At 34.4% G+C, this 23,629-nt stretch overlaps 1 protein-coding gene across 4 annotated transcripts in view; it reads right to left on the bottom strand.

Moving 5' to 3' along the window:
* Window positions 1–23,629, bottom strand: part of gus (splA/ryanodine receptor domain and SOCS box containing gustavus) — a 180,256-nt gene that overhangs the window by 6,698 nt on the left and 149,929 nt on the right. For all 4 annotated transcript variants that reach the window (XM_072520628.1, XM_072520629.1, XM_072520630.1 and 1 more), the window contains 3 exons: window positions 12,363–12,633; window positions 5,794–6,139; window positions 1,773–2,033 (listed from right to left, as the gene is read on the bottom strand). In XM_072520628.1, coding sequence (XP_072376729.1) covers window positions 1,773–2,033; window positions 5,794–6,139; window positions 12,363–12,458 — 703 coding nt within the window. In that variant the 5' untranslated portion in view covers window positions 12,459–12,633. The remainder of the gene's footprint in view (window positions 1–1,772; window positions 2,034–5,793; window positions 6,140–12,362; window positions 12,634–23,629) is intronic.

Here is a 23,629-nt window from a genome sequence, read left to right as displayed (position 1 = left end):
TGATTTCCTGATAAATGCATGCGGTTACCATGAAAATGACACGCAGTAACTAAAATCTTTTAGAAGTATACATCTCTCTTCATTCTATCATAAGCTAAAGCGATTATATCGGCGTTCAGAAAGTAGCCCCGAGAAAAAAATTCTGGAAACTTTACAAAAATGTTTTTTACAAGCTTAACTATAATTTTATTGCATCGTTTTATGCTTCTACTTAATATTTATCGTCTATTTTAAGAGGAAAACCCTTTTAAAGAAGAAAAATTTAAAAATAAATCAAGCAACAGCCGTTAGCTATTAGTAGATATACAGGATGGCCGAAAAGTCCCTTTACAGTAACGAATTGTTTTTGTTATTCTACAGAGGGAAACAATAATAACACAACTTTGTGAGTTATTTAGTATTTATTTATCTAAAACATCGGTATGCATACCTCCATTGCCACTACAGAACTTGAACAGAACTGCGACGCCATGTTCGTATGTTCATCCGTCTTAGCACCTCCGGAGTTACTGATGTAAATGCTTGACAGAACTACATTTCGCAAGTCGTCATTCGCAACATATTCGTTTTCTAACCTCTTCTTTAATGAAACCCCACAGTGCGTTGTCCGGCTTTGTCAAATCTGGACTTCTTGGAGGCCAAGGCATTGGTGCAGAACAGTTTGGAGAACCTCGTCAAATTTGGTGGAGCGCCAGCAACAACAAAGTCATTCATAATGTCGTCCATTGCTTAATTCTTCTGCGTAACCAGACAGGTGCGCTTGACGATGCGCGCATGCGCTGGAACGCCAACAAACATTGGCGCGGTGTGGAAACATTATTATTATTACTGTAAAGAGACTTTCCGGTCACCCTGTATTAATAAAAGGGCACAATAGTTATTATGAAGAAAATTGATGGGATATCCTTTCTACTCGATTCTGCAAGGCATAGTATTCACGAGACGAGCCAAATTTTCTGGCGTAAGAACTCTAAACCAGTTTTGACTAAAACGTTTGTTTGCTACAAAATGAAGGATCGAAATTGTTTCAAAGGCAAAATTATGAACATTATAGAAAGGAACTACATTTATAAAATATAAATATTTATAAAAAAAGAAAACGAAAATGTAATCGGTTTATTACGTACTATAAATTTAATGGTTTCATATGGTTTAGATTCAACATTTTGTAAAACAAGTAAAGTTTTGATTATTTTAATAACGATGCTAATGACAACTGCATAAAGAGAAAGGTATTTCTCTACTTTGAAATTTCTTCTTGAAAGACAATGTCGGAAGAAAGACTGACGACGCTGGTGTTGTTATCCACCGGCAAAACTTTAGTTGGAGAAATTTCTGACCTCAACGAAAACATGATGGAAATGTTTATCTCCGATAAAATCAAAAAGACTGAGTTCCGTTTTAAAAAGTAGGCTTTTGGTAAGTACCTATCGATTTTTTTGTATTCTCGAATCAGCGCACCCCTGAACAAAATTATCACCAGCCGCCACTGGGTATAATTGAACTATTATCTAGTGCACAGTCTTTAATTAACTTTAAAATCATCTCCTTCCATACAGAAATAGAAAATTATATTTTTTAACGTATCACTTTGCAAGATGTTTGTTATTTCAGTTAGAGTTAATTCACTTTTATAATAAAATACACAGATCAAATAGCCCAATTCATATTACTATTTAGATAACAATATGCAAGTTTTATTAAATGAAAAGACTATTTAAACTAGGGTACACAACAAAGGTCTATATATCAAAATTACAATGAATACTTACGATCCAATCCACCGATATATCTCATGCTAATCTCACAATGACCCCAAACAGCACTGACGATAGGATATAACTTTCTTCCTTTTAAGCCACGGAATGCAACTCCCAAATACTGTCCGTCGACAACGAAACTTAAAGTACCTTCGTCCATATCCAGTACAACTAAGAATTTGTCCGGCACTATGAAAGTCTCGTCTGGCTTTAGTAGAGCCGGATAGGTAACACCTGGGCAGTTCTTTGAATCGTGGTATAATTTATTACGACCTAAAAAATTTATTTACATTAAACTAAAACAATACATAAGTATTTAATATACTTTAAAGAAAATACAGAAAAAAGTTGTTACAATAGAGCAGATATAATTTTTCAGCTGACAAGACTAAATAGGTACATTATATTCTACAATAACCCGGTGCACACTAATATACCCACATTAATTTCACATTGTAACGTGTTAAAAAACCGCCACGTTGCACTTTATTTTCTTTTTTATTTTGATAAATTTCTGAAACACCTTCATTTCTCTTCGAATATTTTTCACGACATTATTTTATGACCGCTTTTCAAAATTTCAGCCGATATAAAAAATTCCATTAGGTATTTTTTGGAAATATTCTAAATAATTCCTTTTAAAGATGTGGTAAAATACGCTAGATTTCAACCACCAAGGGTTAAAAATCAAACGGTACATCATGTAGGTAGTTTTTTGTCAATTAAAATATACCCAAATCCTCAAATCTTGTTATTTTCCGTTCTGCAGCAAGATGTAAACGTAAACACCATTTCTATTATTTGGGAGATTCCTTTTTTTAATTGGTTAAGTTACATTATAACTCTCTTCTTTATTTTTTTATTTCTCGCTTCTCTGCCGATCCGAATCTAATTTTTATATTACTATTGAAGTATCAGTTTTTTCTTCAGTATGATTTACGTTAACGAGTTCCTCAGAATAAGTATCTTTCAAGTACTTTAGGAGGATCGATCATTTTACATTTGATTTTGTCTGGAATCCTCTTTTTTTTCTCTCGTATCCTGGATGCATTTCAAGAATTCGGTTTTCTGTAATTAAAGTTTGCACGTTTCGAATTCTCCTGGTTTCGCAGTGACAGATTTATTATCTATTTTTCCTCTTTGGTAGAGAAAATTCTAATTACGCTTACATTTATTTAATTGCTGTAAATGTCAAATTAAATTTGTAGAAAATCATGAATGTGTTGCTTGTGTGAGTCCATTTCAAATAGGTAAAAGTCTTTTACCGATTTTAAATTTGTAGAATTACATAATATATAAGGGCGAATCAAATTAATATGAACCGGACTTTTCTTTTTAACGCTCCCCCGATGAAATAAGTATACTGAAGTAACCTTGATATGCGTTGGGTGGGGATAAGGGGAGTAAATCAGTTCGGTTCACCAGAGGCTGTTGCTGTTCGTACCGTCATGTCTGAGCAAGAAGTGCGCACGTATGATCACTATGATCAGCAACGCATTACTAAATTTTTGTCGTGAAAGGACGTCAAAACAATGCTTTCGAAATTTTGCGTCAACTTCCTATACAGCTCAAAAATTGTTTCAAAGACCCAAGTATACGGAAAATCTGGCACAACATATTTTCCGATGGCTGAGAGTTAGTTAAAGAAAGATAACGAATGTCAACTCAGAAATACTCCCTAACATAGAATCCTTCGAAATAAAAGAGATATTCCAGATGGGATACTTGTAGAAATGTTGAAGGAGGGGAGTGAAATTATTCTCGAAGAATTGAAAAAATTTTTCAACGAATGTCTTCACAAAGGAGAAGTTCCAGATGATTGGAATGAAAGTTTGACAATACTTCTCTTCAAAAAAGGAGACACGGAAGATCTGAAGAACTATAGGCCAATCCCCCTCCTGTCCCAAAAGAAAAATTTTTTTTTGAAAGTAATAACTAACAGGTTAACGTCGAAGCTCGATAGCTATTGACCGGTAGAGCAGGCAAGATTCCGAAAGGGTTACAGTACAGTGGATCATCTTCTTACAGCCAGAAGCTCGATAGCTATTGACCGGTAGAGCAGGAAAGATTCCGAAAGGGTTACAGTACAGTGGATCATCTTCTTACAGCCAGAACGCTAATAGAGAAAGCCAATGAATATCACTTGAACTTATACATTGGCTTCGTTGATTATGAAAAGGCATTCGACTTTATAGATCTTTGGGCAATAGAGACAGCTATGAACAACTGCAGGATAGACTCCCCATACAGAATGCTCATACATAATATTTTCAAGAAAGCTACAATAAAAATACAAATAGATGCGAAAATCAAAGCTATACCAATCAACAGAGGAGTTCGCCAGGGAGATGTTATCTCACCAGAAGCTATCTACACTTGAACTGGAAGACGTGTTGAAAGACATTAACTGGGCAGATAAAGGAATAAATGTTAATGGAAGAAAACTGAGTCATTTGAGATACACTGATGACATTGTAATTTTCACTACAAGTTTCTAAGAACTACAGACTATGATGACGCAACTATTTCAAGCTACGGAAAAAGTAGGTCTTAAGATGAACTTGGAGAAAACAAAAATAATGACAACTACACCGAATATTAGAGAAATAACGTTAACCGACATAAATTTAGAAACAGTAAGCGAATACATCTACCTGGGACAGATAATGAAAGTTAACAAAAAAATCAAACTGCCGAAATTACCAGGAAAATAAGGTTAGCGTAAGCAGGATTTGGAAAACTAAGTTGGATCTTGAAAAGCACTAAAATAAAATAATACTTGAAAACTAGAATTTACTATCAGTGTATCCTCCCTATACTCAAGTATGGTTCACAGACGTGAACGTTCACCAAGTCTAATATGGATAAAATAGTAAACGCACAAATAGCGATGGAAAGATCAATGCTCGGGATGAGACTTATAGATAAAAAACAAACAAATTGATTTGAAGCAAAACCAAAGTAAAAGACGGAGGAGAACATGCTCCCAAATTAAAATGGAGCTTTGCAGGACACAATGCTCGACTGAAGGATAAAAGACGGAACCACGAAATACAACAGTGGAGGCCATGGTTAGGAAAGAGAAGCACAGGAAGTCCACAAATGAGATGAGCTGATGACATTAAGAAGATCGGAAGCAAGTGGTGCAAAATAGAAAACACTGGATTGATTTGGGAGAGGCCTATGTCCAAAGTTGGATTACTTAAGGCTGAAGAAGAGAAGGAGAATAAGAAGAGAGTTAGTGAAAAATGAGACCCATGTATGTCGACCGCCGACACGTCCCTCGCCTCTTGACCAAAAAATCAAAAAGTAAATAGTCTTGTCATCTTCTTGAGGCACATTGTCACGTGTGATCAATCGTGGGTACATCATTACATCCCGGAGTATAAGGAGACAAGCATGGAGTGGCGAAAACACCGCGGAAAAATAGTACCCGTCATATTTCTGTTCGAAAAGTTTTTGTAACGATTTGTTGCGATTGCAGAGGCATATTGCTCGTTGATTTTCTCTATAAAAGGTGTACAATTAGACCAACGAAAACGGCGGTCCAATTAATATAAAAATAACAATTAGATAAAATTCATTGGAACATTCTCCGAGTCGCGATCTGTCGCCGTGTGATTAACACATGCTTGGGTCACCCAAAGCAGAACTGGGAGGGGCCATCACTTTAACGACGACGACGGTGTATAAACGTTCGTGCTCAACTGGTTACAGAGGCTACACTGTGCAAATAAATGTTCTAAAAGTCCGGTTCACATTTGAGTCGCCCTCGTATTATCAAGATGGATTAAAATTTATCTTCGGTGTACCGTGGATTATTTATTGTTACATAAAAAAGGAATTATATAAACTTTTTGTAGTAAGTATATTTTTATATAAAAAAACCTACTACAAAAAAGAAGTTTGTATACTTTTTTTATTTAATATTATAGTATAATGCAGCCAGGCACAGGGAATTATTCTTTAGTGCTCTTATATTCATTGTTACATTGTGTTGAATTGATTTTATATTTTCTAAAGGAAGACTTACCTAAATCCCATCCCCACGAAGTATCCGTACTACCAACCAGACTTTGATAACCTACAGAATGGAGAGGCGCTTCTGCAGTAGCGACGCCAACGACCGCGTGAGTTCCTCGTTGCCTTGTCGACCAACAAACTTCCCAACAATGCATCCCCTTCGTAAAGCCCACTTTGCCTCTTATACAGTCAGTGCTTTGGGCTACGGGATGTCTGTGAAACGTGAGTCTATCATCTTCTTTAACGAATATGTTGAGAGAACGATCGTCTTGATTCCAACTATATTTCAACTGAGTTTCTCTCATCGCTGGCGGCATATCGAGTAACATGTCCAGTCGGGGTGGACGCGCAAAGTCCTATAAAAAAGCATTATATTTTATTACAATTGTTTAAAGTCTAAATGATTGTCTATATAAAAAATCTAATTACAAACAATCCTTAAAATAGCGGAAGTATATTTAAACATTTAAAGAATTTGCATTCAAATGTTATGTTTATGTAAATTGATTTATATATAGGGTGAACAACTCCAGTTGCCATCTAGAACCCATTCAGACATCGTCTGAGGATCAGCAGCAACCCCTTGTGTGAGTCTTACGTTGTCATGTAGATTATCTGAGAAATACTCAAAACATCACAACATAGTTTTGTAAATAAAATGTAAGAAAAATTTAATTTTGTACCATCTAAATGGTTTTTACCCAGATATTTAGGTACTTAACCAAGTAATAAAACACTGATGATGGTCTTCTTAGTCCTAAAATGTTCTGTGATGTAATCCGAAAGGGATTTTAAATTATAGACCTTTTATAAATAAACTTTCTTAACCTTTAAAAACTTTCACAGATTAGTTTCCCAGAATAGTAACTTATTAAGATTTATTTGGAAAAAGTTGTTATGCGTAATCAAATAGTTACTCACTATTCTGTAAGCGATTATAATCCGTTTTATAATAAAATAAACTTCACAAGCTCGTTGAAACTGTTCAAAAACATCCATTAAAAAGTTCTGCCACTAATCCACAAAAACACCATCACAAAAATATTAAAAGATGCCTAATCAGTAGTCATGTAGTTTATAAAAACATATGTGTCCGACTTTTGCGAATACAATGGGATATTAAAACATGATTGATGAAAGTCATACACGTTTTGGATTTTAAATATTTAACAAACATTGTGTAGTTAGAGTGACAAAAACTGACGTCTCCAAAGTACATAGTATAGTTTTTGCTTTCGGTTCTTTATCAGTACTTTTGTACTTAAAAGTAGCCGTACACTGATAATTTGTAAAATAATCAACACAAAAAAAACGATATGATGTTTTAATTATAATAAAAAATACTTCGTTTCTATAATATATTCCGCCAAAAAAGTATCACATCACTTTTAAAATTATTTCTGACAGCATTTGGTTAATTTAAATGATTTCTTTCTGACCCTTAAGAATATTAAGGCTAGAATAAATATTAAAAAGAAATTTGTAAATACAGCTTACTGTTTAAGATAAAAAAATGTTAATTGGTATTTTGTCTGGTTTTTATAATCAGTCTTTATGTTACTTTTGTAATTTAAAATTTCGTATTAAATATTGAGTATGGAAGGTCGTGACAATATAAATTTAAATTTAACGAGAGATCAAGTGGTTAGAATAATTTCTCTCATTGAAGACGGAAGGAGTCGAAGATATGTGGCAAATTTAGTGGGTGTAAATCAGTCGACAGTATCACGAGTGGTAGTTAAGTACCGAGAGACTGGTCTTTATGAAAGACGAGCTGTAACCGGTCGGCCAAGAGCAACTACGCATGTGAACAATACATTTTTAGTCCTTCAGGCTTTGCGTCGAAGACATGTGACTGCAAGTCAACTTCAACATGACTTAGCCGAGATTCGAAATGTACGTGTGTCTTCAGAAACTGTAAAGCACATCTTAAGACAGTCGTCTGGAATTAGGGCCAGAGTAACTGCCACTGCCCCGAGACTTACAAGGGAACACCGTATAGCACGTCTAGCATTTGGAAGAGAGCACGTAAACTGGAATATCGACGACTGGGGTAACATACTCTTTACGGATGAGTCAAGATTTTGTTTATACACTTCGGATCGAAGAATACCAGTTTATATACGAAATGGCGAGCGTTATTTTCAATGCAATCTAAGACCGGCGACAAACTTTGGAGGAGGATCTATTATGCTCTGGGGCGGAATATCTCTTAGGGGTCAAACCGAATTGGTACAGCTAGATGGAGGATCCTTAACTGCTGATAGGTACATTAGAGAAATTTTGGAGATGCATGTTGTTCCTTACGACCCATTTATTGGTAATGACTTTGTTTTAATGCATGACAATGCACGCCCACACGTCGCAAGAATCGTTACCGAGTACCTTTAAGAGGTAAATTTACAAGTTTTGAATTGGCCAGCACACAGCCCGGACTTAAATCCAATAGAACATGTTTGGGACCATCTTTACAAAAGGGTGAGATCTGGTAATGTGACGCCATCTAATCTTCAGGACCTGCAACGGTTGTTAACCGCAGAATGGGATAATATCGATCAAGATTATCTAAGAAGATTAATTGGAAGTATGCCACAACGTTGTCTAGATGGTATAAGAGCTAGAGGAGGCAATACGTCTTACTAAAATATCATTACTTTTGATTTTTTTTTATTCAATGCTGTTTGTGGGCTTACTTCAAATTTATGAAATAAATTAAATAAAACATTTTTTCGTACATTCTGCATTTTTCTTTTAATACTTATTACGTACTTACAAAACAAAAAAAAACAACAGTAAAAAATCCATGTTTTAAATTATTTTTAATACAAAATTTGCAGTTTCATAGGTGATGCGATACTTTTTTGGCGGAGTGTATATAAATAAAAAAAACTAACCACAGAACGACAATTTTTGGGATAATGGAATATTTATCATCTACAGTTAGAATAAAGGCATCAATGATCTTCCTTTTGAGCATTTGGATATTGCAGTTTCTAATTAATTCAAAAGGTTGTGTTAATATTAAATCAACTTCTTCAAATTTCTCAATTTCACTGTCATGGTGGCAAAAGTCATTAAAATAATTGTTCGTTTCAAACCCCTTCAAACATAACGTTGGCGGATCCTACATTTTTTAAACCTTCCAGAATTGATTTGTTTATTTTGGAAGCTTCAAATACGTCTAGGTCATAATTTACCTATTCTTTATAAAACTCAGTGCGGCTGGATCATTTACCATTGCAATCTCTCATATAATTTGGAATGTCACGATTTCATGTTCAATACGAAACCTCTACTGTCTGCTGAAGCAAAAATGTGTGAAGATCATTTTGCTTCAACGTTCTAGAGAGATTCTAATGATAAATTTGTCGTGACCATCCCATGGTTATGACTCATCAAGTAAACTTGGGGACTCAAAAGCGAATTGCTCACGTCGGGACCAAAAAACAGAAATACAGCCTACTTACTTACACGAGGTTGGATCCTTCCTCCTTTCTTTCATCTGCTTCCTGGTGGCAAGGGCCCGATTTTCTTTCAGCTGAGCCGATACCGTGGCTCACACAACCAAGTCATTTAAGAGTAAACCTACCGAATTAAAGGTTTCCAATATATCTATGCTGTTAGACCTAACATGAGTTTCCATTCGAAAGATTCTTTAATTTTTTCGTTTAAAATTGTGCGCGGCTTATTGTTGTCCTTTTCTTAACTTTTTCTTCCTTCTCGTATGTAGGCTTTAAAGCTTGTTTCTTCTTCAATATTAGCCTCCTAATTTGTTTAAATTATCGCAACATTTTTTTCTTGGTCTGCCAAAACTTCTTCGTTCATTTGGTGACTTATCTCGTGCTATTCGTTCTATTCTATCCTCTGCCATTCTACTAATGTGTTCGTTCCACTCCTGTTTCCGTTTTGTCACCCATCCATTTATATCTTCTATATTGCATGCTCTTCTTATGTTTTCACATCTCTCTCTATCCAACAGACTTTTCCCTGATATTCGTCGAAGTATTTTCATCTCTGTTGTTTCTAGTAGTGGTCTCGTTTTAGATGTGTCAGGTCTTGTTTCCGCAGTGTATGTTAATATAGGTCTAATTGCTGCATTATATATTCTTGTTTTTGCGTCTTGTCTTAGGTTTTTGTTCTTCCAGGTTGTGTCATTAAGAGATCCCGCCGCTTTTCTTGCTTTTAAGCTTTGTTGTCGTATTTCTACTTCAACATCTCCGTAACTAGTTGTATCTATTCCCAGATATCTAAACCTTGCTTCCTGTTTTATTCACAATTCTCATAAATCAGTACACTCTCTAAGGAACTGTGGCTTCCTAATAATTAAATAAATACACAAAGCTGAACTTGTTTTATTCAAAATTGTTCAGAGCCAACGATCTGGTTTCGAAAGAGAAGTTTCTTAATTCTCAAGAAAGGATTTCTGTTAAATAAAAGTAAGATTCTTTCATTACATTATTTTATAAATAATCGACTACTATTCAGCAGCTACTTTATTTAATAAGAGAGTCTTATTAAATTAACGTCTGGCAATGTAGCATTAAAAACTAATCCGACCACATGTGTTTTATTCATTAACGTTTTATAATCCAATTTACAGAAACTAAACAGACTGTCAATATTTCCAAGGATTCCTCTACTTCCTAACCACATATATTCCGTTTTCGACCTGCTAATCTTAAGTCCTGCCTATTCAATAGACCTTCTCCAACCCTCCAACTTCTCCTCCAACATATCCTTCCTTACCTCTACTAACACGATATTATCAGCAAAAACCATTGACCAAGGAGCCCCCACCTTTACTTTCTCTGTCAGTATATTCATAATAAGATTAAACAGGTAGGGACTCAATGAAGAGCCTTAATGAAAACCAACCGTCACTGGAAAACTTTCAGTCAATCCGATATAAGTCCTTACTTTGGTGTACGCTCTCTCATACATATCGTTCACGAGCGTTACGTACTTCTCAGGAACCCATTTATCCTTCATACATATCTATAGCTTTTGTCTAGAAACTGTGTCGTACGCCTTCTCAAGATCTACAAATACGAAATGTATCTCTCTTTTCTTCTCGCCCTATTTCTCTACCAACTGTCTCAAATCAAACACGCTGTTGTCCTCCTCCCTAGCATAAACGCAAACTTTTCTTCTACTATCGATGTCTCGTTACATAACCTTCGCAGTAAGGTTTTCTCCCAAATTTTTGTTACGTGACATTAAATTTATCCCTCTACAGTTCTTACAGTCCTGAATGTTCCCTTTATCTTTATACAATGATACCATCACACACTCTCTCTCTCTGTCTCCATGCTACATCCTGCTCACCATTTGCTACAAAATATGAATTCCTTCCTCTCCTAAAGCCTTCCACACCTCCACAAGTATTCCATCAGGCCCTACTACCTTACCATTCTTAATCCTGTTGTACTGTAACTCCTGATGCTCCATCCTCCATTCTCGGTCTCTCCTATCATACCATCTTTACTTTATTTCAATATCAGTTCTTAAGACTCTTCCATCCTCACTCTTAATCTGCCTTGCGTGGGTCAAGTCCTTAGATGATTTGTCCCATGATTTAGCAATGACGTATAATCTTTTTCTCCCTTCAGTTTTTAACTCTTCATACAGCTGTGCAGATGATATTTCCTTAGCATTAGCTACAGCGCGCGCTTTGCTACCTTGTATAAATCCTTATCTTCCTCTCTTTTAGACGTGTCATACCTCTTTCTTCTCTCTAACCTTCTCTAACGACCCTCATAGTTTCACCACCAAGATTCTTTGTCTCTAGGAGGCTCTTTACCAGAAGTTTTTCTTAGCACTTCCTTTTCCACTCGCACCACAACTTTTCTGTTGGCTTCCTACCAGTTATTTGCTGTATTTTTGTTTCCTCAAGCTCTTCCAGCATTCTACTCTTAGAGACTTGACAAGTCCTTATCCTTTATCTTCCATCACTTTAATTTCTGGTGTCATACTTTCTTTCCTTTCTGCCTCACCTTTATCTCCGTATCCACTATCACCAGTCGGTGTTGACTAGCTACACACTCATCCTTTATCACTTTACAGTTGTTAACCATTTTTAGCTGACTTTTACACAACATATAATCTATCTGACTTACTCTTCATCCGCTACTATACTTAACATAGTGATCTTCAGTCTTCAGTCGTGACATAATATTGAGATCAAGAACACATAAAGCCAAGACCTAGAGAAGACTTATAAGAAATACGCTAAGAAACTGAAAGAGGAGTAAAGAAAATGTAACTTTCATAATAGAAACAAGTGGATATTAAACAGAAAAATAAGGCACCAAAAAACAACCTTCCATAGAGGTAACAATCTTCCACTAAACAAGGAGAATTGCTTATAGAGAAAAAAAGTAGAAAGATAACTTTAGAAATGACAGCCAACCATGCTTTTTAAATCCATGTTATTAAAAATGTATACAAATGAGGTAAAATTTGCGGAATTTGCTGACAAATGCTAGTTCGGTGCAAGTATGACACATTGGTTTTTGTGTCATACAGCACTTACTTGGATTGGAAGCAAGTATTTGTGATAGCTTACATAGTATAACTTACCTGTGCCAATTCTCTTGGAATGACCGGTTTGTATGGTGCTGCTGTATCTCTGTTGACAATTTTAACTCCTGTTGACACCTTCTGACCCATGCTCATTCCACGAGCCCGTCTGCGGGCCGTTTTACACGGCACCAAGGCCGCTTTGTATACACGTCTCACTTCGCAGACCCGTCCGACACCTCCACCACCTGCGCCCCCGCCTCCACCAGTGCTTATTACCCCTCCGCCTACGTTCCTCAGAGTACTACCTCCACGGTTTCCACTTTTGTATCTACAACAAAAATACATGTCATTATAAATGAAATCAGTTAAAAACCGTTAGTAGAAATATAATTATTGAAATTAACATATGGTAGCAGCTGTTCTGTATTTACACAGTAAACAACCCCACAATACGAGGAGGGCAATGCTCTTTCAACCTAGAATTGACCCTTGGGGCTTTAAAGTCAATTTATGTACAGACACGTTTTACTGCATTAATAACACTGACAAAATATTATTCCAGTCCTTTTTTACATAACTTAAGGGCGCTAATAAAACTAAGATATACATCCGTAGGCATCGCCATCTTCTAAACTGATTCTATATTCAATTTTTAATAAAAACTATAATAATTAGAACCATAAATATGGATAAAATAAAAAGTATATATAAAAAGTAAAAAATATATATATTAATATTTTTCAGTTATACCTTACTATCTTTCTATTTTGCTTCGTCTGATGTTGGAAATTAATACGACTAACCAAATAAAACTGATTATATAATAAGGGTTGTTCCGTTTATTTCGGGATGTGGCAAGCCTGTCCTTAATCAGAATATTAACATTAAAGTTATGTCTTTTCAATATAAAAATAAAGTTTGATCTTTGTTCTGTCAATGAAAACTGACCAAGTATAATGATATTAAAGCTGTTCAATTATAGTATCACTTTACGTAAACAATAAATAATACTAAACAATAAACAATAAATTTAAATTGTGAACATTTTTGAGCAATAATTTTGTTTTACTTTCGATTGCAAAAAAATGAAAAGGAGTGAATGCTCCTCGATTATTTAAAAACTGCATTTGGTGATATAATGATGATGGTTTATATAAAAAAGTCAAGAACGTGTTTCGATGGTATCAAGAATTTAATTTTAGTCGGAGTAGCCTTAGTAATTTCGTGAAGGTCGACCGATCACATCAAGCTTATCAGCGGTAATAAGTATTTCTATTTCTATCCATCGTTTCTTCTTCACGTGCCATGACCATCATCAGAATTACCCATCGTTGGCGATCACCATTCGTTGGCTTCTCGACCTTCGGTCACATGGATATGGAATAATTTTCCTGCATTTCTATCCATACAAAGATTAAATGAAGAGCAAGCTACTAAATCGTGAGTCTAAATTAAAAAGCAGTACTCGCATATGAAAGGGAACCGTATACTCTTTCAAGCACCGATGAAAATAAATTAAGAATGTTTGAGCGCAAAATATGTAATGACCTATGTAATGAGAGTACCTGGACAATTAAAATACTCTATGAGCTTGACAAATGCAAAGTGCAGGCAATCATCAGATTTGTGAAGTTACCAAAAATAAATCAGCCATTTTGAAAAACTGCTCTGTGAGAATAATACAAAGAAATGCGCAAGGAAGAACAAATATGGGAAGGAAAAACAACTAAGTAATTAACTGGACCTAACTAGTAATACATTTTTTGTAAAAATTATTCTTTATTCATCAATATTATCTCCTTTAGCGATACAACAATCATTCCAATGCTTTTCTAATTTTTTGATGTCGCTCTTGTTAAACATCTTTGGTGCCTTCAAAATAGGCTTCAGTGTCGGTGATTAGATCCTCATCTGAGCAATATCTCTTGCCTGCTTGTCACTGGAGGTCAGATCTGGACTAAACGGTGGATGGGGAAGCAATTCACAGCCCAATTTTTTCATGTTTGCCTCATTTTCTGCCAACTTCTGACACGTGCATTGTCTTGGTGAAACAACAATTTTTTCTTCAATAAATGAGTCGCTGTCTTTGCGATTTCGGTGATCAAACGCTTCAATAAACACATGTAGTAGTCGCTGTGGATTGTTTCTTCATGGTTCAAATAGTCAATAAAATAATTTCTTGCGGGTCCCATAATAATCCAAATGACATGCAAGTTTGAAGTATACTTTTGAAGGTTGGCACTACCGAAACGTCATGTGGATAATTTATTAGAGTTGCCATCTCATGGTTAGGCCCGGGACTTATTGAACGACGTCAATACAAACATTTAATCCATAGACTATAAGCTAAATATCTGAATAACTGTTAGATTTAGATATACGAAGTACTTAACGAAACTTACAGAACAGTTACAGTTCTTTCTGATGTCATTACATATGATAATGTGATCCCTTTAAGTAAGTTGTGAAGTTTGAGAAGTACGCGTTTTTGAATTGGTCATATTTCGTAAAATAACAGGTGTAATGAATAACTGAGGATATCGTAAAAAATATTAGGATATCTGGGGTGGATAGGGCATGTAATGCGGATGGAACAAAATGACCCAGTTAGAAAAACGCTCCTTGATAGACCCATTGGTCAGTGAAGAAGAGGAATACCCAGAACAAGGTTCCTTGATAACATCGATAAGGACATGAGAAATATGGGAATACGTGTTTGGCGGAGAAAGGTGATGGATAGGGACGACTGGAGAGAAATTCTTGAGGAGGCTATGACCCACGCAGGGTTGTAAAGCCAGAATGATGATGAATGAATAATTGAGAGAATTCTTCAAAGAAATTCTATCGAAATGCGTAATAATATGCAGCCAGTTATACTCGAAATAAAGAAGTTTTCAGGAAGGAAAATAAAATGTATAATTGGAACTTCCCTGTATAATATTATATAGTATAAAAAAGAACAATCACTCACGTTTGTACTATAAAAATAGCTTCATCTGATTAAACCTATCCAGCACCCCTCTTTGTATTATCCCCTTCCACACCGTAAACTGTACGAACTCCGATTCTTGTTGCAACTTTTTAGAAGGTACCTAATTTCAAATTTATGTATCTAATAGAAGCACTCACTTACACCTGTTGTAACATACTCAAACTATTTGTTTGTAGAATTACAACAAAAAAACAAACGGAAAGGAAACATCTAATTTATTTACAAACCGGTCGACAATATTTATCTAGAACAATAATATGTACAGGGATGTACATTGCACACCCTGGAGACAATAATACTTTCTAAATAAATACATTTTTTCTGTGGCAGAAAAACAACCAATATGAAAAAAAGAAACAAACAAGAACTGGAAAACATAAATATTTAACAATAATCGATTCTCTATTGCTGATTAAAATTTAATTTATTTATGAACCAGTAGACATTGTTTATCTAGAGCATTAATAGGTACATTACTTTCAGTTTTGTTTCCATAATTAAGTAAGTTGCGTAAATAGGTTTATCTGTTTACAAACATAGAATCTACTACGAGTATTATACCGCCGGATTTCAATACAAAGTCCAACGAAGTTTTTGTGTCCAGAAAATGTCATATGAGATAAGCAAAAAGAAAAGAAAATTTAGAGTTGAACCGGGTTCGTTTTTCTGAAAATCGAATTTTTCTTATTTTCCGCAATTTTTCCAAGGTAAAATGTTTCGTTTTCACGACCTGCTGTTATGCCTTTTTTGCAAGTTCCTTATCGTGAAAACTAACACACTTTCACGTAGCAAGAATGAGAAAATTACGGACATTGAATTAAAAACAGTGCATGTTTAGGTCATAATAACACCATTAGGGCACCAGTAGCCCTTATGCCAAAATTTTTAAAAATAGAATCAATACTCCTCTATCGATGCATAAAATGGCATAAGAGAAAAAATCGTCGCAGCACATTCGATTTCCTTTAAAATCGCAAAAATTCAATTTTCACACAGATTTTCCTAGGAAACCTCACAATTTCGACATATTTTAGTGTAAGTATGTTTTGCTCTCCTATAACTTAAAGGATTAACGGTCTTTGTAATTTAGTGATGGACTTTAGTAACTATTCACTTAAATATTTGCAATATTTTATTTATTCAAACTGCTAAAATGTCACAATCGGTATTGAAATTTTAAACACAATTTACATTTGAATCAAAAAACGATGTACAGATGCTCATAAAGTACGATTAAAATGGTAATCTAACAAGGTCTAAGACAAGGTTACGTTCTATCGCCACCTTGCGATACTATTCCTAGCGGTCGAAACGAGGACCCATATAATTCAGTGGATTGATTAAAATATATGATATAAAGTAGTAATCTTTTTATTAATAAAAAAAATCTACTACAATTTATGTAACGACGGAGACAAAGAGCTTCATAACATAATTTATGATTTTATTTGGTTAGCATCAATTTTGCAGCACAAGCTGGTGCTACCTCCAGACTATTAAACTTTTAAATACAGCAAAGAAATAAGAAAACTAATAATTTTATCAAAACATACTGTGATTTGACAAAAATCGTGAGATTGTGAAATGAATTAGGCCAATCTAAAAATAAATATATATACAATCGGTTCATAACGTCTTTCAACGTTGTTCGATGCACAAATGACCAATTTCTATTCATGTCGGTTGTTTTATTGTCCTCCTCTAATTTCTCTGGAGCTCATTGATTTTCTAAATCCTTCCATTCATGTTTTTTTCGACTTTCCTCTCTTCTGTATTCCTGTAGATGTCCATGCGAGTACTTGTTTCGGAAATATATTGTTTTCCATTCTCTGTACATGCCAGTATCACATTAGTTGCTTTTCTTGTATGACATCCATTATTGTACCTTCCATACCCATGCGTTCCGTGATTTCTTCATTTCTTATCCTCTCCCTTCTCGAAATCCTTAGCGTTGGCTTTATTACATCAATTTCCGGGGTTCATATATTTCTACGATTTCTCTCTGTTAATAGCCACGTTTCACATCTGTATAATAGCCTTTTTTTACCAGAGGTTCATAGATATTATCTTTCTCTTCTTTGTTATATTCATGTTCCAGCGAATTCCGTTAAGGCATCTATAGCTTTTCCGACTTGTATAATTCTGGTGTTAATTTCTTTATCCTCTGTTCCCTTTCGATTGAATATTGTTTCTAGATATTTGTATTCGTCAACAGTCCCTATTTCCTTGTTATCGAATACAAGATTTGCTGAGTAGTCTCCAATGCGGAGATATTTGGTTTTTTTGGTATTAAGTATTCGTCTTCATTTCTGATATTCTTCGGCCAACTTATCATGTATTCCATATCTTCGTAGCTTTTGCTATAATGGCTTGATCGTAGCTGGCCTGTGCCTAAAAATAAATTGGTATATTTTACATAACCACAAATCGTTTATTTTGAATTCTATTCTGTGTTGTATTCTGGGAATTATCCACGAATTGAAAATAATTTACTTGGCACTGAGGTAATGTATATTAAATTGAATAGTATCTGTCTCTATGGAGGATGGTTCTTAATGATTCTGAAATAATATGACCGTTTTATTATGAGGTTATACCTTTTAAGTAGAAGTAAGATAGTAGCAACAGAGATGGAATACCTGCGAATATGCTGCAGAGTAACAAGAATGGATAGAAGTAATGACGAAATAAAGCAAAGAACATCAATAGAAACAGACATACTAAAATACATAGAACAAAAAAGACTAAAGTGATATGGACATGTAAGAAGAACTAGTGACAGCAGATGGATAAAGAGAATAACTGAATGGAGCCCCATAGGAAGGAGGAAAAGAGGACGACCCCGAAAATCCTGGAGGAACGAAGTAGGCGACGCCATGAGTAAGAGAGGCCTAAACGATAGAGAATGGAACAACAGAGAGAGATGGAAACGGTTGAGCGAGGGAAGGCAGTGAATACTGTAGAATCCCTGAATATATATACCTTTTAAGTGATATACCTAGCAGTGTTTTAACTAAAAAACAAAGAATTCAAAATACGAACAAAGCATTAAATTGCATATTTACCTCATTTTTAAATAGGTTAATTAAACCAATCAATGGAACACCATTATGATCACTGAGAAAATTATTTTCTATATGCACAGAAATATGTGTATATTTGTTAGCATTTTTATGAACAGATTGCGGAAACTGACTAATGTGTTGATGTAATTTTTAAGGATTTTTAAAAGATCATCTAAGTAGAGACAGGCATTTTACACCCCACTGGAAACGTGTGAAAAAGTCAAAGCTTATTAGGGGAATCTTTTAAAATGTATTTATTATACAATAAAATTAATTATTAAAGCTTTTAAAAATGAATGAATTCGTTTTCCGAACACCCTAAGGAACAAAAACCTGTTTCGTTATATAAAAAAAGCAAATGGCGGTTGGGCAGAGTTTTATAAATAGTTTTACCATTAATAAAACAATAATGCTTTGACAAAGAGTGCGAAATTTTAATACAAGAAATGAAGTAAATAATGTAAATAATGATATAAAACTCAACGAATTTTAACAAACACAAAAGTATAAAGAACGAAGAAAAATATTGAAAAGCAACAACTAGAAGAAAAAATTGTGAATACAATGAAACTAAACTAAAAGAAATTGAAGAAAGGTTTTAAAATACCGATTAGTTATTGAAGAAAAATAAAGAAAACATGAAAAAGTTTTTTCGCACCGCTACTAAAAGAAGATTAACAAGAAATTTTAGAAATAATAGAAATACACATAAGAAGTAGTAGTAGTAGAATAAAATATTTAAAGGACAACGAAAGTGCTAGGAAGTAGAGGTAAAATCAGCATGGCAAGGATCTAGATACTACTTACTTGAATATGCAATTTGGAAAAACGAGAAATTACCTGAAAATTACCCGAAAAAGGGCGAGAATATGTCCAATACTTAAAAAGCGAAGCATACCGTGCTATAATTATAGGGGCATAGTACTTTTAGAAGTATGCAATAAAATACTATTGGAGTGCATGAGAAAATGACTAATCCAAAAGTAAAAAAGAAATAGGAGAATACTAAGCAGATTCTAAAAGTTATAATCGGTTACGGACCAAATTTTTCGTACTAAAAGAAATACAAATTTCCTGATATGAACGTAAAATCACATTATATGCAGTTTTGATAGGCTTTACACAAACCCACGATACAATAAGGCCCTGAAGTAGCGCAGGTTAGATTATAGGTATAAAAAACAATATAAAAACCACCAAGCAACAACCACTGTTAAATTATATATAAACTGTAAGCATACAAAAATAGAACGAGAAGTCAGACAAGGGGATCCAATGTCACCTAAACTTTGTAATACGATCTTGGAATATGTGATGAATTCGACCGGTACTATCTTGGAATATGTTTTTAAGATTTTAGATTCGAAAATAAGTTATAAAAATAGACGGTGATATAGTGATTGTCGCTGAAGCTTTAGGAACAGCAAAAGAGATGGATATGAACTCATTGAGACAAACAACTGAAAAAGTAAAGATATCGAAGACTATCATGATGACAAATTTAGTATCCAACAGACAAATTAAGAACAATGAAAAGAAATAGAACTTGTAGATATATGTTACGGTTAAAACGCAAATATCGGATAATACTAGAATTACCCGGATAGTTAGAATTATCCAAACAAAGTGGATAAAGCTACATATTTGTGAATATTTCGTTGTATTCTGGATTTATCCAGTTAAAACTATGAGGTTTGTTTTTTAGTTTTGCACATAGCCGCTAGAGGGCGCCACCAATAAGACCTTCTGTCACAAATTTAACCTCAATCTTTCGTTGACATAAATCGAGAGTTTCATTGCGATACAAGTCGTGTAGATACAGTGAATTTTTGAAATTAGCAAGCCGGTCGAAAAATTGATCTTAGCCGAGAACATTTTAGAACAATAATTGTTTACAATTTTCGGAGAGGATTATTCCAACAACAATGTCTCGCTGAAATGGTTTCTGTGCTTGGTAATGAAGTATCACACCAGTCAACTATTTCCTGCTGGTATTGCGAATTTCAACGTGTCACTCCAGTCTCAGCGACGAATCCAGGCCAGGTCCACCCAAAACAGCAGTCACACAGCAAAAATTGATGCGGTTCGTCAGCTAATTAATGATGAACGCCATGTAACATACTGGGAGATAGAGGCATCTTTCAGCATTTCAAAGACCTCTATCCAAAAGATTCTACATGAAGAACTGGGTGTTACGAGGTTGGTTTCCCATTGGATACCTCATTTGCTCACAGAAGAGCAAAAAGCGGTTCGCGTCAATTGGTGTCGAAAAACATTGGAACGCTTCAACAAAGGAAGCTCATAAAACGTTTATAGTATTATTAGTGGCGATGAATCTTAGATTTTCCTACGAACCGGAAAATAAACGCCAATCCGCTATGTGGATGTTTCACGATGACGAGTTTCTAGAACTTCAAAAGATCTAATTATTAAACCATCCACCATATGGCCCCGACCTCAGTCCCAAAGACTTTTTCACGTTCCCGAAGATCGAGAATTCAATGCGTGGGCAGCGATTCCAGTCGCCAGAAGAAGCCATCGAAGCCTTTAAAACAGCGATTTTGCATGTGTCAACTTAAGACTGAAGTAACTGTTTACCAATTGGTTTGAACATATGCAAAAGTGTATCGATCTTGGTGGGACATATTTTGAAAAGCAATACAGTACTTTAAGTCTATATATGTTTTTTCTTTATGACTATATACAAAATTAAATAGACAACCCTCGTATAGACGAGTATTTCACGCAGCGAAAATGACAGATGATCGATGGACAAAGAAGCCATGATAATGAATAAAAACTGGATAAGAGCGACGCATGATAGATAGGGTTGTAAACAAAGGGAGGAGGTCTATGTGCAGCAATGGACGTTCGAGGCTGGATCGACGCCATACAATAAAAGCAAATAAAATATTCCAACCAATGACAAAACTAGGAATGCTGAGAAGGATGATCCAGTTGGTAAAATAAGATTAGAAGCAACTAAAACGAAATAACTTATTATTTATTTAGCTTAAACGAATTTGGACTGAACACAAGGGCTGAGACAAGGTGATTTTAAAAACGAACAATGATTATCGTCTACATATGATGTGAAAATAATAGGAATACAAAAAAAGAAAACTTCAAAGGATAACCAGGAATTTATTGCAGAAAATTGACTACAGATTTCAAAGGAAGAAGCAGTTTACCTATTTGGCACTAAAAATAGAAGAAACCGACAATGATTAATAAGAGATAAAGGTCAAAATTATAAAATAGAAAATTAAAAATAAGAATCTATAGTACAGTTAGTAATAAGATTTGGTATATGGAGGCAAACATGGTAACATCAATTTACACGGGAACTAGCACAGAAATGGGATAGATTAGAAGAAAAACGATGAAACAAAAATTCTATACGAAGATGGAAAATAACAGGCTTTATGGCAGCCAAACTGCGGCTCGCGAGCCACATGTTGCTCTCGATAAATGTACCCGAGTTTCTTTTCATTTCTGTGTTATTATATTTAAAAAAAAATATTATTGTTCCGTATGTATTTCAAAATGTCTTTTAAAGTAGGTACTGACAACAAATATGGGAGAATAAGTGCAATGTTGTAACAAATTCCATTTGCGTTCAAGTTAAGAATGATATGACACATTGAAAACTACGCGAACAAACACAAGCAGTGGCGCTATATAAAATTCATTAATAGACCGACTCTAGACCGGTTTGTGTCACTATTTCTACGGATATAATTTTTTTATATTTGGATATAATGGTATTTTTGGTAATTTAACTATAAATCGAATAACACAAAACGTTATTTCCAGTTCTTTTAAAAATATCATGACTATAAAATTATAAAGCTAGCACAGAATTTCACATTTTGAAGAATGGCTCGGACTATCAATCAGGTTCATCGAGCAAAAAGACAGAAGAGGGAATGTAATGGTAGTGGGGGCAAAAATATTGTTAGACGGGAAGTGCCATTTTGAGAGGACACATTAAACAAGGAAAGAGAGTCTTCTTTCCTTGTTTATGAAATCAAATTTAGTTGGGTTATGTTATTCTTTGTCTCAACTGTCACATGAAAGCTTATTTATATTGAAGTTTTTTAACAATTGTGTCACATTTTAGACTATTATCGTAATTATTTAATTAAAACTTTCTCGTCTAAGACACATTGTGAAAAATATTTTATAGCTACTGTTTTATGACCTTATAAAAAAACATAAAATATTTTTCTAATTAAAACAATCATATTAAAATTTTCAAACTTTGTACTAATTCCATTAGATACATTAGAACCCCTACACTACTGTATGATTATTGTGAAGTGTCTTAAAATTTAAATTTGGCGCCTTTGCATTTCCGGATATGTCCGACATATTAAGAGGCCACTTTTATGAATTTTGGTCTCCTTTTCATAACGATTAGATTCCCTCTTTTGTCTTTTTGCTCGATGATAAGGTTTCACTCCTGCTTTATGATGTCAGAAAGAGTAAGTTGGTTGCATATATAAAGACATTTATAAATAATGGAAATGAAATAATGCCATAATTAAAAATACAGTGAAAACCAGAGCATGAGAGAAGAAAACGGAGTAAACGGAAAAGATGGAGATAAAGAAAAGTAGGGAAGAACACTGAAGAGAATATGGTGTAAAAAATAAATCAATAATTAAAAAAATAAACACAAAGAATAATTCAGTTAATAAGTACATCGTGATAATCAAATTATAACCAATTTATTAAAATTATAGAGTTGTTGTAAAGAAGGCGCAGGATATGCAACCAAAGTTTACAGAAAGCCAACCCATACCAACGGATATTTAAATTACTACTCCAACCACAACGTAAACATCAAAAAAGGAATTATCAAATCATTATTTGATAGAACGCGAAACACCTGCTTCAATTAAAATACACTTGAGGAAGAAAAAAGCTGCTAACCACGGTTTTGACAAAAATTGACTACCCATTGTCATTTATAAACAAGGAATTTCACAAGATTGAAAAAAGGAAACAACAAAAAAACACAAGCAATGTAGGAACACTCACAACAAACGATTCAAAGATGACAACAATACCATATGATTATCACAAAAATTGAAAAGGATCGGAAATAAGTACATCACAACAATACTCAAAACAACCAACACACCGAGATCTATCCTGCTTAAAACAAAACCCAACAGCACAGAAGAAAGATCGAAGGACTGCATATATAAAATACTGCATATATAAAATAACCTGTGAATGCAACAATTTCTATGTGGGAG

The sequence above is a fragment of the Diabrotica undecimpunctata genome, chromosome 1 (genome assembly GCF_040954645.1).
Source record: "Diabrotica undecimpunctata isolate CICGRU chromosome 1, icDiaUnde3, whole genome shotgun sequence".
Lineage (NCBI taxonomy): Eukaryota > Metazoa > Arthropoda > Insecta > Coleoptera > Chrysomelidae > Diabrotica > Diabrotica undecimpunctata.
The sequence above is the reverse complement of the archived record's forward strand: the minus strand, read 5'-3'. Positions and strand labels throughout refer to the sequence as shown.